At 42.3% G+C, this 20,242-nt stretch overlaps 1 protein-coding gene across 4 annotated transcripts in view; it reads left to right on the top strand.

The window, feature by feature from the left end:
• Positions 1-20,242, top strand: part of ELMO1 (engulfment and cell motility 1) — a 3,030,107-nt gene that overhangs the window by 1,248,678 nt on the left and 1,761,187 nt on the right. For all 4 annotated transcript variants that reach the window (XM_044065043.1, XM_044065038.1, XM_044065039.1 and 1 more), the window contains one exon: positions 6,233-6,355. In XM_044065043.1, coding sequence (XP_043920978.1) covers positions 6,233-6,355 — 123 coding nt within the window. The remainder of the gene's footprint in view (positions 1-6,232; positions 6,356-20,242) is intronic.

Below are 20,242 nucleotides of genomic sequence, written 5' to 3'. Positions count from 1 at the left end.
CCCTTAGGGTCAGATCTGGCAGCTTGGCTGATTCCATACCCCCTACCTTGGTTTCCTTGACTCTGGCTGAGTCTGAGATGAGTGGGCCTCTGAGCCAATTCATTAAGATGGGGATGTCCTGGTCATGTTCGATTCTGGTTACAGTATTGTCCCTTTTACTCAGGGCCTCTGCTCTTGACAGTTTGGCTCTGGTCTTTGCATTGGGGCAGCTTTGAATGGCTCCAGAGTCTGGTGTATCCTTGGGATCTTTGAATCCTAGGTCAAAAGGTTCCAGTTGGCCTGCTTCAGTTTCTGCCTTTAACATCATGGAGAGGTGTTCTCCTTTCAGAAGGAGTGGACATCAGCAACTGGTGTCCCTCCATCTTTGATGTCTCTGCCTGTGGAAATGCTTTATTCTGATCCAGGACAGCTCATCCCATGTGGTCTCCAATCTGCTGTACCATCAGGGGCAAAGGCCTCTTCCATTTCCCCCTGGATTCCCCAAGGCGAGAAGCTTCAGGCAGAATTCACTGCCTGAGGAAGTACCTGGATTCACCTGAAGAATCCCTCACTGAGGATACTAACTTCAGGGGAGGAGAGGGGTCACTTAAATCCCCCAGCAAGGACACTCCCTTTGGTGATCTTTTGGAGCTACTTTGCCAACATGGGGGTTGGACTGCTGAAGCTCCATTTCCGGAGGAGTCAGTATACCTGGAGGTGTTCTGGGTGGGTCCAGCTGCATCCTAGGTGTTTTCTTCATCAGATATCCTTATTGATTTGGTGTCCCATAGAGTGTGGAGGGAGCCCAATACTGTGGAAATGATCCCTAAGAAACCAGACAAGATTTTCTCTCCTCCCAAGGACCATCAACACTAGCATAACCATCTGGCCATGGATGCAGTCGTGGTGGTGGCAGGCACTAAGAAGGACAACTCAGAAGACATTTCCTCGGTTCATTCCCCTAAAAGGGAATCTCTGTCATTGGATTGGTTGGGAAAACAATCCTACTCCTCAGCCACATTCACACTGTGGACATTTAACTATCTCACTCACTTGACTACAATTCAATGTGACATTGTGTCAGAAGTGTCAAGGTTAATTACGATACAGCAGACTCCAGAGTCTCAGAAGATTGAGGAGACTTGCTAAAGTGTCCATATGTCTGCAGTCTAACGTAGCTGATGGCACTTCACAAGCCACAGGTGCCAGCATTTCCATGTGCCGCCACACTTGAATGAAGCTGTGTAATTTTGCAGACTACTTCAAGGCATCCTTTAATGATGGCCCTTTTGACAGCTCTACACTTTTTGGGCCTAAGGTTAAGGACACTTTGACCAGGACTGAACAGGATGGGAAGATGTTGTCTGTCACTGGAGTACATTTTAATATCCCCTGCAACAGACCTTCTCTCAGAACTAGAAGGGAGGAAATTGTCTTTTTCTTAGAAAAGTGCAGCAGTCTTTTCAGGAAGCTCCCGCTGGGGGATCCCCCCATGGCATGTTGGGAGGATGACCACAATGGGCACAGCCCTTGCAGAGGGGATAGCCCATAGAATTGGGGTTATCACAGAGCCTTCTCTGGAAGGCCCTGTCAGTGACCCTAAAGGGTTGCCTGACTGTCCTGCTTTGGAAGCAATCTTAGGTCATTTGGCTGTACACCCAGAAGCTTGGGAGGCCATCACCTCAGATGCATGAATGTTAAGAGTCATATGCAGAAGCTATACAGTTCCATTTTTGGAAACTGCAAATGTAAATCCCCAAATCTCCCAGAGGTGCCACCCCATCAGCAAATGGATGCAGCTATCAAATTCAGATGTTAGAAAATTGAATCATCCAAGAGGTCCCACCAGATCAACATGGATCCAGGGTCTATTTAAGGTTGTTTTTGGTTCCAAGGAGGAACATTGATCTCAGGACAGTTTTAGATTTGTGCAGGTTTAATATGTTTGTCAAACAGACCAAGTTCCAGATGGTCACAGTGCAGTCCATTCTGCCACTCTTGAGGAACTATGACTGGATGTGCTCTGTTAACCTCAAGAATGTGTGCCATCATATAAGGATAGCAAGGAGTTCCAGGAGGTTTCTGTGCTTATAGCTGTGGGCCTGTCATTATCAGTTTTGAGCACTGCACTCTGGTCTCACCTCTGTCCCCCTCGGGTGTTCACTAAGTGTATGGCCGTTGTGGTAGCCAGGCCGAGGCTGTAGGGGTTTCAGGTCTTTTCTTACTTGGACAGTTGGCTGTTAACCACCTCCACAAAGAGCATCCTTAGTCAAAGCCAGGGACGCCATCCTCCAGCTGAGCAGTTCCTTGGGAATCAAATTCACCTATCAGAAGTCCTGCCTTTTCACTGTGCAAATGATAGATTTCATAGGCTGCCACTTAGACACAATTTCTTAGATTCAAGACATCCCTTTTTCAGAGTATAGCTTTTTCCTTGTTCTCTTACCAAACCTCCTAGCGTATCTTATTCTCAAGCTCTTAGGATATGTGGTGGCTGCCATCTGCATGGTTCCCCAAGTGAAGGTACCACATGAGGGTTCTGCAGTGGACACTGGACATGCAGTGGTCTTATCTGACTGAGTTCCTCATAGTGCTGAAAAATGTTTGTCGAGATCAGATGAGGTGGTGGTTGGAGTCTCCCATGATGTCTACTCGAAGACTGTTAGTCCCACCCAGGCACAGTGATGATGGATGCCTCTTTTTTTTGGGGGGGGTGGCATTTCAAAGGGAGGACTGTCCAGGGGACCTGGTCCACAATCGAGGCCATCCTTCACAACAGTGTTTTGGAGATGAGCAGTCCTCCTCACACTGCAGGATTTTCAGGACATTCTTCCCAAAGGTGTGATTTCAGTTCAGACCCACAACACATTTGTCATTTGGTATCTGAGAAAACTGGGGCAGAACCCATTCCTGTCTTCTTTGTCAAGAGGCTATGAGAGTCTAGCAATGGCTGATTTCATCTCAACATTTTCTTCTTGCAACGCACATCTTGGTGAAGTCCAACATATTGGCAGACTGTTTGTACAGGAACATTCTTTTCTGCACAGGTAGTCCTTGAATCCAGGAGTTGCCACTTGGATGTTTTGACACTGGTGCATTCTGTGTTGTGATCTGTTCACATCCCCATCCAGCAACAAGTGCAGTAGCTGTTATGTCTTAGTCTCTCCACAGGGACAGCCAGGGACTCTCTTCTGTTTGCTTGGCCTCCAGGTCTCCTTTATGCATGATGATGAAGTTTCCCCAGAAGGCAGCCCATTAGAGAGAGATTGTAATCGTCATTTTTCCCTTTTTCCCCATTAGGTGTGGTCCACTTTTTTTGGCCCATTCTGAAGTACCCTCTTTGGGTCCTGAATCCCATTCCGTATCTGATTTATCACTCAGCAGGTCTGGATCTCCTCAGCCTTTAGACACTCAAGTTAACCACATGGTTTTTCCAATTCTCTTGATGGTCAGAAATCCAAAGCCTTCAGATAGAGGAGTGCATATTTTGTCTACGTAAAAAAAAAATGTCTAGGCTTAGGGTGTAAGTGGAAATGCTTCACTTGTTGCTTTGCTGTTAAGGGTTTAGATCCCTTCTCAGCCCTTTGCAGGTCATTCTGGACTTACTAGCAGATTTGTTTAGCTCAGGATCCAGTTATTCTACTATTAAGGTACAGTTGGCAGCTATTTCCAGTTTTCATATTGATAGTGACAGTATGCCTTTGGCTGCTCTCAAAATTTAGAATGCTTAACTCAAAGGTGCTTTTTGTTGCAGCCTCTTGTCTAGGACCCTGACCCACCAATGGATTTAACTTTCATGCTTCAGGTGCTGACTGCACCTCCATTTCAACCTTCTGCTGTGGCTGACTTGGACTTATTGTCTTGGAAGACTGTATTCTTAGTGGCTGTTGCTTCCAATAAGTGAGTGTTAAAACTACAGGCAGGCCCTCTCTTTGATATCCTCCATACTTTTTTTCATAAAGACAGGGTCTTCCTCTGCATGTATCCGTCCTTTCTCCCTAAGATGGCTACAGAAAACAATTTGAAAGAGTTCATTCATATACCGGTGTTTTTTTCCCCTGAATTTTCCAACAAGGGGGAATATTTACTGCATTGTCTTGATTTACATAAAGAATTGAGTTATAGACAATTGAGGTTTTACTTGGATGGAGCCTATTCTTTCAGAAAGTCAAAACAGTTATTTCTTTCCTTTTTAAATAACTGGTTGGACATGCCAGTGTATAAGGCTAATCTCTCCAAATGGTTATCTGATTGTATTTCCTTCTGGTATAGTTTGAAAAGAAAGCCCTTGCACTGTAAAAAGAAAGGTCATTGCACTAGAGCTAGGGCTGCTTCCACAGCTCTCTTCTCCAGAGCTGCTTTGGATGATGATTGTGCAGCTACTGCTTTGACAGGTCCCTTCTATAGTTGTTATTAACTACCATATTTCAATATTGTAAACTTCTAATACTGCACAAGTCCAAAAAGTATGTATCCAGTCTCCCCTCTGCCCCGTTTCACAACTGGGTGATACATCTGGATACATCCTTGAGAGTCTGTCAGGTCTGTAAAAATATTTATGCAGGCATTTCCATGTAAAGATTGTTAACTTTCAGTCTTAATGTTTTTAATACTACTATTCATATTTGCAACCACTGTTGTATATTATTTTTATCTCCCTAAATATTTACCCCGGTATTCAGCCATTTCTTCTCCAGTTTTTTTATCTTTTTCTCAGACTGCACTATGGATGCTCCTGATCAGACCACAGCTATTGTGCTCCTCTATCCTCAACTCTCCTATCAATGTTATTAATTCTGGAATCTCATTTTCCATTATACCTGGTGTATATTGACTTTTTTATAAGAAAAATTAACAGCAGTATTGAGATATTTGATATTTTAGTTAGCGTCAACTTAGAATAGTTAGTAGAAATTGACTAAGTGCAACATTTGTTAGGCATTCAGTTTAAAAGTGTAGCTATCTGCTGTCAGAATGGCAGATATAAAATGTTTCAAATGTACAGTTAGTTCTTAAATGTTGCTGCATAAAAATGTTATTAAAAGTTGCTTTGTCATTAAAATTCAAGATGCTATTGTTCATTTGCCTATTTAGTTAAGTGAGCGCAGTCTAAAGATGTTTCACAGGCATATGTCCTATTACCATTTCCTGAAAATTTCACAATTGTATGTCAAAGTTTTGGAAATTCAGTCCTTTGGATACAAGGACTAAAACAGTCTGTGATAGGGGGCAGAGCCCTCCTGAAAGTATTAAAGGGGGGTAAAGCCTTCTGAAAAGAGTAATTCTGCCTGTTCTGTGGGACTGACGTATCCAGTCCTGCTGGTGTTTGGGTTTTACCATTAAGAGAGAGCCATGTATAGCATGCTGTTCAGCATTTGAGTAGCCTCTCCAAACTTAAGTCATTCTCCTGCTTGATACACCATTAATTAATCATTTGTATTCTACAGGTGTTTAATTTAGATAGCATGTTGTTAGAAAGTATGGTGGAATTTTTATTTTATTATATGAAAGGCTTTATTAGTGTGTTACATGGCTTTTTAAAACCTGGTGTTTAGCTTGTTGATCTTGATATTTAAACTAGAATAATTATTTTGACTTCCATAAATCTTGAATGTATTTAAACTAGTAATATTTTTTGTTTCCAACATACTGCAAGTCATTACCCTTATGCATAAGCTGTAGGTGTGCCTGCCTATTACCATAAACTAATAATTAAATGTAGCTGCTGTAGCCAGACTGTTGGCATGGAGGTTTTGACTTTGACATTGTCAGTCATCATAAGTTTGTCATATGCCAGTTAGAGGATTCAGTCAGGAGGGATTTGAAGTGTGAATAGCCAAAACTGGCCTAGCCATGCTGGGGGGAGGAAGGCTGCAGTGTCTCACCACAGCACCATTTGGTGGAAGGCCTTGAAGTACATCTTCTGCATGTTGTATTCTGAAGGCAGAAGATTACCAAGTGTTCCCAGCAGTATAATTGGAAGGCATGGGTTTGCACCTGCACTCACGATAACCATGGTATGCATGTCATTACACTGTTCAGCCAGTTTATTGTCTAGTGCTTGCTAGATGATGAATTGACCCCCCTCCCCCCGTTTTCATCCTTTGATGCAGGAAGGTAGGGGCAGTTGTGAAGTAAAATGGATATATGTACTGATGGTCAGTTGGTGTGGTAATATCGGCTAAAGTAAAATATATGTGTGCTTTCAGTATGCTCACTCTTTCCATTACTAACCCGTATGTTTTTTTAACAGAATGTCATTCGATCAAACCGAACCATAAGTAGAGAGATGTGTCATCAGCTTTATGTTCTACAAGTGCTGACATTCAACCTTCTTGAAGACAGAATGATGACAAAAATGGATCCTCAAGATCAGGTAAATGAGTTTTTGAATTATTGAGCTGGTTGAATCCTTGTAAATTTGAGTAATAAACAATGTCTTACTACTGTCATGTTCAGACTTTACCTGACACACTGCTCTCCACAATTGCATGCCTTTTCTCTAACTTCTTCCTCCTGTAACCTCCACTGTTTTCTTTCCTCACATAGTACCTTTTTCTATATTCTTTCATATGTTCTGTGCTGGTTTCAGAGCTTGCTTTATACTTGGCTGTAGGAACTGGAAGTTTTCTTATTCTGAAGTCTGTAATCAACATCACCCCTTTTATTCCTGGAAGAAGAAATGTTTTTAATAGTAAATATAAATAATTTTGCTTAGTTCAGAATCTCTTCTTCATCTTTGGCTTTCAGGCATCAAGGCTTCTGTCCTTTGACTATGTATAAACCACGACTGGAGTACCTGCTTTGAACATATTTATTCCTAGCAGTTGAGTGCTAGGCTGAGGTGAAGGCGCAGTCTCAGCTGGTTTGCATTTTTTTTTCCTACTCTACTTGCAGTCCTGCATCATCTTCAAGTGTGCATTGACATTATTGTAGGCAACCTGTAAGCAGTCTGTTTCATTTCACCTAATACTTTTTATGGTAGTGTGTAGGGGTGTCTTGGCTGGACTGTATATTCTATAGCCATTTCCAGAAATCCCTTCCCCCAAAAAAGGTCAACTGACAAAATAAGTAGTCTTCATAAGCTCCCTCTAACTCCTCAATGAATGGTTCTTCTGGGTCACAGTTGAGGCTCTTAGTCCTTTGTGCCACTGAGCTGCCCATTTTATTCCTTTTGGTACCACATTTTCCTCCTCCCATCAACTCATTTTTTCCTTTATAGTCTATGCTTTAAATAACACTTCTAATAACCATTGTAGAAACTGTAGCTTTCTAAACAACATGCTTATTATCAATGTTAATTTTTTTAGCATCTGTATTACATTTGTGTTTTAATTGTGCATTTGAAGTGTATTCCTTTAAGTCATGGCTGAAGATTGTCTTTGGAATCAGCCCATTTGCTTGGTTAATGAAGGAATAAATTAACCATGTTTTATACAGACTAAAATGTACTTTGATGTTATCAGCTTAACAGCTGAGTGGCTCAGCAGTGGAGAGAAGCAGTGTATATGGAAGAAGAATATAAGAACTGTAGTCACTTTTTAATTTGGAAGTATTGATCTGTTAAAACCTTTTCTTTCTAAACTGATATACTCCTGTTTTGGTTGAAAGACACCCTTCTTTGGAAAACCACCTTTTTCTGTAAGAGTTTTGATCACTGGAAGCTGCTGCAGGACCCATTCGAAGAATGATTTAACCTGCCTTTTTAGAAAGTAGCACTTGTAGGGTGAAGGTACATTTCTGATTTTCAGGAGATGTTCCCAGCCTCAGTTTGCTTTCTTTTTTGATTTATAGACCTTCTGATGGACTTTCCTTCTGGGAGGGATGGGGCAGAAGTATTATCTACTTAAGATGTATTAATTTGCTGCTAGTGCAATGGAGCTTATGGATATGTATGACTGTGCTCATCTCTGTTTTTGGAAGGGAGTAATTACCAGTGTACTAGATTGGAAGTGGCTGTGATGAATAGTACATCATGGAGATTCTCTATGGGGTACTAATCAGCCACCTAGTAGTTATTATCGGTTGATTGCAAATGACTGAAGCCTGGAGAATGTAGCCCAGATAACTAAAGACTCATTGCTGCTTACTGGGGATTTGTGATGTGTATAGTATTTTAGTTTGTATGATATCAAACATATGTCACTGTTAAGACGTGACAGTACTTACATCTTCCATGAAATATTACCATCAGTGTGCATGGTGCATAAATAATAGAATAATTTATTACCTTCTGTAATTTACTAATAAAATGTTTACATTGGGGAGTTCATTGTATTGTGTAGCAGGAGATGCTGAGCAACACCACATCCTAGATTTGTAAACAACAGGCTTAGTTTTTCTGGTGTAGACAGTCTGGCTTCTACCACAAACCACTCACACCTTGGTCAATTTGTGGTACCAATCTAGGCTAGGAAATTAAGTTGGTGTTAAATATAAGATAAAAAAGAGCAACAGCAGCAAACCAAAGACCAACGCAACCAAAATCAGCATGTAACAAATAAATAGAAATTCTCAAGTAACATCCAACGGACAGAATCCAGATATTATTTAAAAAGTTTATTAGAGCAGGTTAGCGCTTTCACCAATAATGGCTTCTTCAGACCTATACACTCTAAGCATCACATCATTGCTTAAATAGCGCTATTGGCGGGAATTAATAAAACCTTAAAGGGAAATCACATCTGCCAAATTTAAAATACATATCAAACAAAAACAGATAATACATATAAACATTTAAAAACTCATGTTCAAAAACATATTACACTAATAATTAAAATATATGCATATGTATCTGCCTTAAATATCTTTACCTACAAATTCTCCTAGCCTTCAGGAAGGGCTTAATGGGGACTACACCATTGAGACCTGGTGGAACATCAGATCTCAATTTTATTATCCAATTTGCTTCTCTGGTCTCTGTATAGTTCTTAATGTCACCCCCTCTATGTCCTGGCTTAATTGTTTCTAAGATGGAAAACTTAAAGACATGTCTAGGTCCACTCTCCATAACATGTCTAGCAAGGGCATTAGTTTTCAGACCTATCCGAATATTATAGGCATGCTCCCTTACAGAGACCAGAGAAGCAAATTGGAGGCCTTTTCTGTTTTCTTAGTGGCAGTAAGTTTTCAGAACTAGTTTAATCCAGCCAAAGTATTCCTGCATCTGTGTTGTTTGGTTTCTGTCCTGTGTTTTAAATCAGATATAGCTGTTGCTCAGGCTGCTGCAGAGAGCTTGACCTACTGACAGCTGTGATATTGAGAAAAGGGTACTTACGTATTATCGCAACCAGATTTCCTAAGTGTCAGAAATGGTTGTGTTTCTGTGGAAGGATGCCTGGTAACCTAACAAGGGGAGTGTGAACTCTTCAGTAGTATGGTGTGACACTGTTTTTCACATAGAAAGAGAAATAAAGTGAAAATTCCTCTTCCTGTGTAGCGTCCGCTCCTGACCTAAACATGGGACTGGTGCTTCACAATAATCCTTAAGGTTAGAACTCATGAAAGGCATCAAATTCCCAAACAAGAAAACTGGACCCTTTCAAAGGCCTTTACATGTAGACAGTGGCATCTGTGATTGTCAAATTTGGAAGGAATGTGTGTGAATCATTCATCATTTGCAGCAGTTGTGACAAGCAACGTAAGTGGTTCTGATTAACAGAGCTATCTGTGTGAAGCGCGATAACGTTCACCACCCCAGTCACCAGAGTCCCACTAGGGAGAAAGACACCAGTCCATGAGGGATCACTGTCCTGTTACTTACTAGTCCTGTCAGATGTCTGTGGTTTGGATGACCACTGACAGTAACAGTTACATGGTATATACCTGACTGACTTCCCTTTGCTGAGGTTGTGATCAGGAATACAGGAATCGTAATGCACTTTACCATTTTGTAGCTCACGGAACGATGAGACCCACCCCCCCAGGAGAAAGAAAATTGACTCTTGCTACTCCTTGTGCCTCATTCCCACTGTGACCCATTTCTGCTTACTTACTTACATGACCCTTTCAAGATTAAGAAAGTAAGAAAACTGTTTTTACGGTAACAACCATTTCGCCCACTTCAGAAATCTGGTTGCGATAATACGCAAGTACCGAGAAAAGATAAGTGTTTATTCTCATTTTTTGTCTGCATTTTGATTTAATACCTCTGTAATCTGTACAACTGTGCTTATTCTTCTTCTTGTTTGTCTCCACCCACCCTCCCTGTTCTTGTTTTGATGTTAGTGTTGGTGGCTCTGGAATTGCCCGTCCCTTCTGTAAGTCTCTATTTGAACACTCCTTCTGAGTCCATCTCATTTGCTCACTTAACCGAATACAGTGAGATCATATTCTGAGTCTAGTGTTGACTCTACGTAATACAGAGAGAAGATTTGAGGAGGCCAACCCACTTAGGTTCTTCCTTCATCTCTCCTTGCACTTTACTAAAAAAAAAAAATAATAATCTGCTTTTACTGTATTTGAGTTTCCTTCTCCTTTATTTTGCTTTTGCCTCCTCTTAAAAGTACTCAGTTTTATTTATTCTGCTGCAGTTATTGCTGCTTGGTAGTAGCCTGGTTAAATTGTAACTGTTATTCTAAGTCTTTTGGTTTAAGCATTTTGGCTTCATACTGGTTGTTTTACATTAAAAAGGTTTGTGGTCTGCACTGTTGTGGCAGGACAGGTAGCTTACATCCTTCCAAGCTGGGAATTGCTGATTGAAAGCTCAGTGTCTGCTCTTTTAAAGTGTATTAATTCTGGTTTAAGCACTTGGGCTACTGGCCAGTTATTCTACACTAAGAAGGTTTGTGGTCTGCACTCTTGTGGGAGGAGAGGCTGGGTTCTGCCCTTCTGAGTTGGGAATTTCTGGTCACAAGCTTATTGTGCCTGCTTATTCGAACTGTTTCTTTCTGAAACTGGTGCGCCTTGTTGCTGTAGCATAGGACCAGATTCAGGCCTGCTGAATCTAGCTTTATTTGTATAACTTGAGCACTGATCCAGGCCATCTTTTTTTGGAGAAGGTTCCCCTGCACCCTAGTAGCGGGAGTGTGCAGTTAGAACTTCTCTGATTGAAGACTGCTGGAACAGGGCTCAGTTTTGAGTTTTTTTCTGGTTAAGTGGATAACTTGTTTAAATCAGATTGTTCGTTTTCTATTTTATATATATGTATATATATATATATATATATATATATATATATATATATATATATATATATATATATAAATTGCACTTTATTTCTTCTTACTTTATTACTAGGGGCATTGACTACAACTCTGAACTGAGATATATAACAATAAACATCTTTTTATGTGCATTTAAAGTGTTTTTTTGTTTATATCTGCTTTTTTCTGAAAAAAAAAAAATATATATATATATATATATATATATATATATATATATACTTGTTTACCGCCTTTCTAGGCTAGTATAGTCCAGTTTTCAGGTTAGTGCTGAATCCAGGGCTGTGTTACAGATCTCTGTGTTTGCCCATACCTTACTTGGATAGAAGGAAGTTTCTTTGTTCACCTGTCAGAGAGGGGAGCTTTGAGCAGCCTATCTGTCCCTGGAGGAGTGGTTTCGGGTCAGAAAGTAGTAGTTTATTGGCCATTTTGGGCTAATTTCTATCTCTTTCATTTCCCTGCTATAAAATCCGCATTTGCCCGGTTTTGCGCGCCGGGCAGTGCCGGTTAGCTAGGGTATAACTATTCCTGGCTTCACAAAGTCTCCTCTTCAATTTTTCCCTTGGAACTAGACAAACTTTCAACTTAAGCACTCAAGCCATTCATTTCTCAGCTCGGCACTTGCTCAAAACTCATAGCAAGCACTTATAAACCCTAGCACTACAGAAGGACAAGGCTCTCTATTCAACCTTACCAGCCATTCAGTAATACAGTTTACTGTACCTATCCAGGCATGTCCAAAAGGCAGTTTCAGGTGTACTCTCCAGTCCAACTGGTGAATCTGGGCATTTTGAGGCAATGTAACAACTGCCTCATGTACGCAGACAACCCTCTCCTCTTATCACCAAATGCTAATATGAGTGAGAGATGCAATTATACAGCCAAACTGGAGGCTAAGCTCTCACAACCCAAGACTGGATCAGACAGTCAAGAGGAGAAGGGAAATACTGGCATCACACCACCAGTCTCACATAGACCCATTAAACCAGCTCCGGTAAAAAAACGCACATAAATACACAAAACCATACTCTGAGGCTCTAAATAAAAATCTGCAAAAGCAACAGAGCCCTCCCCAAAGCAGACATCCAAGCAACCTCCACCACCAACACAAACCATGAAACACATACTTCACAAAACCAGTGTGCCAGGCAATCACAGCCCTCAAGGCAAAATAACATACCCAACATACTAATAATAAATGACTCTATAGTCTGGCATACTGACGTCCCACTCACTAGGCTGAATAAGGTGAAGGTTACTGTTAGCTGCCTGTCGGGTGCCAGGATCCGCCACATAACACAAGCACTCATGTCATTCCAGGACAAGTACAAATACGACTCTGTCATTGTCCATGTTGGTGTGAATGACCTGAGCCGTACCTCCCTGGACTACATGAAAAGAGACATGGAAGAGCTCTCTGATCACATAGCCCAGGCCGCTTTGACCCTGACCCTGAGTAGCATCCTGCCCTCACTAAGAATGATACCACGGTATAAAGAAAAAATTGTCAATTTCAACAATTGGCTATGTTTCTGGTGTCATTCAAAGGGGATCCAGTGTCCGTCTGCCTGGGATGGCTCGACAAGCCACTCTGCTTCGCTAGAGACGGCTTGAACCTGTCACCCTTAGGCTTTTGAATACTGGCCAAGGCTCTTGCCACCCCCATATTGCCTTTTTTAGGCAAGGCGCAAAAGACAAACTCACCTCCGTAAATGGCACAAGTAACAAAAATCTGAGGGTAATACTACTCAATGCCAGAAGTCTAAACCTGAAAATGCACGCACTCGAGGCACTCCTCAGTATGGAGAAAATTGATATATGTGCAGTAACAGAAACCTGTTTTAAGGCTCCAGAGAGCAACCCTGCACTACCAGGCTACAACTCATACCATACATTTCGGCCACAGAACCCAGACCGAAATACAAAAGGTGGGGGAGTATCCATATTCATCAAGGATACCCACACCTCCAGGTCAATGGTACAGCACGATGCTTCAGAGATTATCCACGTGCAACTAACAACAGGCAAAACTGCAATTCAAATTGTAGCTTGCTACAGATCACCCACCATGTCCCAGAATCCCCATTTGGCATTACTGGAAACACTGAGTAACATAAAGGTCCTACCAAACACCCTAATATTGGGTGATTTCAACTACCCAAACGTTAACTGGGAGAACTACTCAAGTACTAACTCCCTTGCCCAACATTTCCTAGAATTAATAAACTCAAACGCCATGGAGCAACTTGTCAGCACTCCCACCAGAGGTGACAGCATATTGGACCTGGTCATCACCAACATGGGCAACCGGTGTTCCACACCAGAGGTCAATCCCTCGCTGGTTAGATCTGACCATAAACAAATCATTTTGGATATCCACATTCCGCCCCCACCCCAGGACAAGGAAACCACTGTGAAAAACTTTTCAAAACCAAACTTCACGTTACTTAGGACGGAGGTGGAAAGTTTCAAAGCCCCCCATGCTAAAGAATAACACTGTCCAAGCTGCAAAATCCTTTACTAATGCATTCTACGGGCACCTACAAGAATGCATAGATCGTGCTATCCCAAGCAAAACCAAGACTCACGTCTCCAAGAAAAGGAAACCAGTCTGGTGGACCCCTGCCATAAACAAGCTATACAATAGAAGGAGGAAACTAGTACAGAAAAGAGTAAAATCCCAAGAAGGGAAGACATCCCTGATCAGTATCAGCAAGAAACTATGATCCTTCATAAAATCATCCAAGGCGAGCTGTGAAAGAAAACTTGCTAAGGACTCCAAAGAAAATCACAAGGCATTCTTTAGCTATGTCAAGAATCTAAGCGGCAATGCTCAGATCTGCTCAGAGTTAGTGCAGAATGGCACAAAATACACTGAACCAACTGATATTGCCAACATCCTGGCAGACAGGTTCAGTGCAAACTTCACCCCCCTCTCACCCCAAAAGGGCCCATAACCATACCAGAAGAATGTAGAGCCCCTGAAATCACAGACACTCAGGTTAAAATAGCCCTCTCCAAAGCCAAAAACACAGCATCAATGGGACCGGACGGTGTCCCAGGCTGCGTCCTACACGAGCTCAAAGACAAATTAACCCCTCACCTAAACACACTGTTCAAACTCAGCCTCTCCACAGGCTACGTACCCATAGAGTGGTGCACAGCAACAGTTGTTCCGCTCCACAAAGGTGGAGCCACAACAGACCCCAGGAACTATCACCCTATAAGCCTGACTAGCTTGGTTTGCAAGGCTATGGAGCGCATCATCATGGAACTCATTAACAGAAACATTGGGAACCTCCAAACAGTGGACCCTACCCAGTTCAGCTTTGTTAAGGGCAGATCATGCCTCCTAAACCTGGTGGACTTCTTTGAGACAGTTACCAAGGCTATAGACGAGGGAAAGGTGGTACACATAGCCTACCTAGACCTCACAAAGGTCTTCAGCACCATTCCCCATTCTGGTGTTATAGACTAGCTCACCAGCCTGAACATAAACCCCTGTGTCACAAGATGGGTTGCCAATTGGCTCACTGACAGATCTCACATGGTGAGAGTTGCGGCAGCTAGGTCTGACTCTAAACCGGTTACAAGTGGTGTTCCCGAGGGCTCAGTCCTAGGACCCCTCCTGTTCAGCTTATACTTCTCAGAGGTACAGACAAGCACAGAAGGACTATGGCTGACCAAGTTCGCAGATGACTGCAAACTAGGGGCTATAATTGACTCACCGGCTGGCAGACATCCTCCAAAAGGGTCTCACTGAGAAAGATACCTGGTGTCAAAATCTTGGCCTCAAGCTAAATGCCAAAAAGTGCATAGATATTCCCTTTGGAAATAACAAAGTACCCACAAACTACCACATAGGTGGTAGTCCCCTAAATATGGAAAACGTAATAAGGGATCTGGGGACCCAAGTAAATAGTAGTCTCTCCTTTGATAATCACATTGCCAAAGTGGTAAGAAAATCATTCTATGTGGCCCACCTAATCACAAAAGGGTTTGCATCCAGATCAAAAGAGGTCATTGTGCCCCTCTACTCATCACTTATCAGACCCATCATAGAGTACAATACCCCATTTGGGATGTACCTTACAAGACACCTGCAACAGCTGGAAAGACCACAGAAGTACCTCACCAAGAGGATCACTGGCCTCAAATAGATACCCTATGCAACTCGAATGAAGAAACTCCAGCTGTATTCTGTTGCATACCGCCTGTTCAGAGGTGATCTCTGCCTGACATATAAGGCCATGTCCAACCCAGAATTGATGGACATGCTCCACCTAAAGAAAACCTTATTCCCTTGAGCCACACGCTCTAGGGATCTAAACCTCACCACAACAATAAATAGGGCATGCTGGAGGGATAGATTCCTGTCCCAGAGACTTCCCATGCTTTGGAACAAGATTCCAGTCTACATTAGGCAGAGCTCCTCGCTAGCACTCTTCAAGAGAAACCTTGACAAGTGGATGGGAAACGGAAAGTTTACCCCGGGGATCACTTTAGTGGCTCTGCTGGACAGAGGCACAGGGAACTAATCTAAGGGGGTGGCGAAAGCCAACACATTCTGGCTAGGCTTATAAATGCCTTGGGGCAGATAGCCTAGTACCTACCTATGAACCTAAGAAGAATGTAAAATATAAAGTACGATGCTGTGTTTTGATGTGTGTGTGTGTGTCTGTCATTTTCTTTGTTTGCAGGAGGAGTAGGGAGTTACTTTTGCAAAGCTCAGCATGTTCTTTTCTTTCTGGGGATGCCCAAATTGGGAGTTTTTTTCTCTCACAAAAGTTGAAGGACTTTTACATATTTTTTTGTTGAAATATTTTTATTGCAGTTTACAAATAATTCTAAAAATCTTGGTATACAAAGAGTAAAGCTTGAGGCTACATTTTCCAAGGAGTAAACTGGAACAAAAAGTGTCTCATAAAGTAAAGATGTTGTTATTCAGCATTTTTGCATTAAATTGAAGGACCAAGCATTAATAGTTAAATGTGCTGAGTGAAATGTATGGTAGTAATGGAATGGAATAACTTTTAAGTTCACTGTAAAGAGAGGATGATACATTACTGTTTAAAGGAATACTTTGGACAGCATGTACCTAGCTGAGAAGCAAATGAACAGATGTGGCACTGTGATTTAAAATAGTTCCAAAACACAGGATTTCATGTTTGAGACTCTGAATCTAAACATAGTGAAATAAACCCTTTCTAATCAGAACTAGGCATTGGCTTTATAATGTATGTCATTGCTGTTCATTCAGAAAACTAAACTGCAATACAGACGGAAATAAATGCAAAAAAACAAAAGGTTACTATTGTCACCCTTGTTTGGTGAGATTGCCTCCACAAGTGTATCTCCAGAGTTGCAACTTGCTATTTTTTTAGCTTGCATTTGCATATGTAAATGTATCTTGTCAAATTTGTATTACTCTCTTTATTCAAAATGATCTATATTACTCATAAGCTTCTTGTGCAGTACTCTATACATATTGGATTGTTGCTTCACTTGATGTTCATCATGTTTCACTGTTGCAGTCATTACACTTGGGTTATCCTGCTGGCAAGCTACCCAGAGTCGACCTGAATTCCAAAGTCCTGGTCCGGCGTCAGTTGCTGTCACCTCTTCCCTGACGTCAGTGCGCCAGGGGTATAAAAGATGCAGCCGACACTATTTTCTTCAGTCTTTCTTGCCGCACGGTGCCCGAAGCAAAAGCAGTTTGCAAGTGCCGGTCGGCCGACTCCTGATATTTTCGAAATTGAATTTCAGATCCGAAGTCTTCAATAAAGCTAAGTACCCCATTGGGGAAACTTTTTTCTTGCTCCAGACCGATGTCAGAAAAAGTTAACAATTGTATTTCTTGTGGGAAGCAAATACCTCATAAGGATTTTCATTCTTACTGTATTCCTTGCCTAGGCCCTGACCACGACATTGCTAGTTGTCAGTTTTGTGCTAGATTTAACCAACACACTATTAAGCGTCGGTACGATTTTGCCTTTCATTACTTTGGCCGAAGATTTAACTATATAATGCCGTCAGAACAGCCGACGACCGGAGTTCATAAAAAGCGCAAGGAAAAAGAAAAGGACAGGTATTCGAGGTCCAAAACTGACGACGTAGCCTCTTCTAGGCCAGTCGCCGGTTTGCTGGTTCTCAGTGAGGCGCTTTCACAGCCCCTGACACCCACTACCTCAGAGCCACAGGCCGCCTCCGTCTCCCAAGTGGAGACTACTAGGCCTCTGGATATTCAAGGTATTGGGCCTTCGGAAACTAATCCCTCAGATGGGTCCAGAGCCGCTGAGCAGGCATCGGCTTCTGAGGGTGTTTTCAGACCTACACAGCTTTATATCAAGCCAACTTCAGCATCCAAGATGAAGACTAAAACAGTTTTAAAGACAAGGAAACAAGTACAGTATTCTCCAGGACAGACTTCCATGCCTAAGAAACAGATGCTCAAAATGGCCGAAGACCTAATTACTTTGATCAGGGGTTCCCATCCCCCTCCTGATAAGAGGCCTAGGCAAGACACTGAATATGATTCCTCTGATCAGGTTTCCATTTCCTCTGACTCCTCTTCAGAACAGGGATACTCTATTCCTCCCTATGAGGATTCTGATGCTGAAGATCTATCCCTTCAGCTTCTCCTCCTGAGGATTACTCCTTTGGGGAAACCCTGCATACCATGAGGGAGCATTTCCACTGGGAGAGCCAAGATTACTCAGATTCTAAGAAAAGGCTCAGATACTTTCTTTTACTACCTCAACACAGACCTCTTCTTCACCTGTTCTAGACATTGTAGATGATGTATTTTCAGAGTCCGGACTGTCTCCCGATTCTTTACCTCCTGCACTTGTTAAGCCAGACAGATACTACAGGGTTCCAGATTCTCATAAATTTCTATATAAAAACCCTGCTGCTGACCCAGAAACTATTTCTCAGGGTCCCAAAGGGGTCAAGGCAGCTACTGCAAAAAATCCTGTCCCCTCAGAGATTCAAGGGCACTGGACAGATGGGGGAAAAAAGTTTACACTTCTGCTACCTTGGCTGTAAGGGCTTTAAATTGTCAGTTTCATATGCTTAAATATCAGCAATACTTAATGTCTCTGCCAAAACAGAAAATGTTGACAAATTCTGAATGTTCTGAGAACAAGGAAATGCAGGATTTATTGCATGCAGCTGAGCAAGTGGGAAAACATACTTTGCAATATGGTTATGATTCACTGGAGGCCTCTTGCAGGGCCGCTGTAACAGGTTCTGTCATTAGAAGGCATGCTTGGTTAAAGGAACAGACTCTGCCTGATCATGTTAAAGCAAAATTATTGGATGCTCCATTACAGCATGATACTTTGTTTGGTGTCAAGGCAGAAGAGGTGTTGAAGAAAATGGAGGATAAAGCTAAATCTATGCAGACAGTAAAGGATTTCTTACAGGTACAGCCACCCAGATTTAGCAGGAACTGGCCTTCTAAGAATTGGTCCTTTCTCATGTCAGACAGGCCACAAAGAGGCAGATACAGACGCCCTAGAGGCAGACAACAGCCCCAGGGCTCATACAGGCCAAAACAATGGGGTGCTTCTACCTCCAAAAGCGGAGAAGACAAATCACAGCCATATAGGAAACAGTCCCAATGACTTCCCTCTGCCACTGCCAAGCATTTATCTTTTGGCAGCACCCTTAGGGGGAAAGCTAGCACTTTTTTCACAAAATTGGCATATGATCACCCAGGACAATTGGGTCTTGAATATAGTCTCTCAAGGCTACAGGTTCCACTTTCACACCCTTCCAAAGGCAAAAGGTATGCCAGACCTGCCACACAATCAGTGGGCAGAGGCACAAAAACAAGTTTCATCTCTCATGGACATGAGGGGTATTCAGCCAGTGCCACAACAAGAGCAGGGACAAGGATTTTACTCAAGACTTTTCTTAGTACCAAGAAAGGGCAAAGCATGGAGACCAATTCTGGACCTGTCTATTCTAAATACCTTTCTGGACGTTCCGAAATTCAAAATATTGACTCTGCAGCAGCTTCTGCCCATGCTGGGCAAGAAGGCTTGGCTTGTAACTTTGGACCTCGAAGAGGCATACCTGCATATCCCAATCAGACAATCTTGCAGAAGATACCTCAGATTCATAGCTAGCTCAATGCACTACCAATTCTCTGCACTGCCCTTTGGCTTATCTACTGCGCCCAGGGTCTTCACAAAATGCCTGGCACCAGTAATTGCATTTTGCAGACAAAGAGGAATTCAAATATATCCCTACTTGGACGACTGCCTTATTCAAGCAGAGACCAAAGACATTCTACTAAAGCATCTGGCATTTGTAAAAAGATTAATAATTTGCCTAGGGTACACAGTAAATGAAAAGAAATCAAAACTAGTACCCTCTCAAGAGATAATATTCGTGAGTGCAAGCTTAAATACAACTGCCCAGATGGCTTATCTCATGCCAGACAAACAGAGGCAACTGACTTCTTACTTCGAAAGCATGGCAACAAAGACCCAGTTATCTGCAAGAAAAATTCTGCAGGCTCTGGGCTACATGGCCTCCTGCATTCTGCTAATTCCATATGCAAGACTGCATATGAGGAAACTACAATGGTATCTAAAACGTGTTTGGACTCAACATTGCCACAGCCTGGAAACATTAATTACTCTCATTCCCTGCCTGCAGCAGGAGTTTCAATGGTGGGCACAGGCCTTTTACCACAACAAGGGACAGCCATTCACCTTACCCACAGCCAGGCAGACACTAACAACAGATGCATTAGATTATACCTGGGGGGCCCACATGGCAGGAAAGTGTATTCAGGGCACATGGCCTGCAAGCCAAAGGCATCTTCACATCAATCAAAAAGAAATGCTAGCTGTACAGAATGCCCTGACAGTCTTCAAGCACCTACTTCATCCAGAACAGCTGCTGATAAAGACGGACAACACCACAGTCATGTGGTACATAAACAAGCAGGGGGGCACACACTCCTACCCCCTCTGCAGACAAGCCATGATTTTGTGGGACACATCATTGATTTACCAAGTACACCTGCAAGTACAATTCCTGCCAGGAAAAGCTAATGCTCTGGCAGACTAAGCAGAAACCTCATG

This window comes from Protopterus annectens, chromosome 3.part0, assembly GCF_019279795.1.
Source record: "Protopterus annectens isolate FY-2018-M chromosome 3.part0, PAN1.0, whole genome shotgun sequence".
NCBI classification, from domain to species: Eukaryota; Metazoa; Chordata; order Ceratodontiformes; family Protopteridae; genus Protopterus; species Protopterus annectens.
This window is presented reverse-complemented; position numbering and strand designations above follow the sequence as displayed.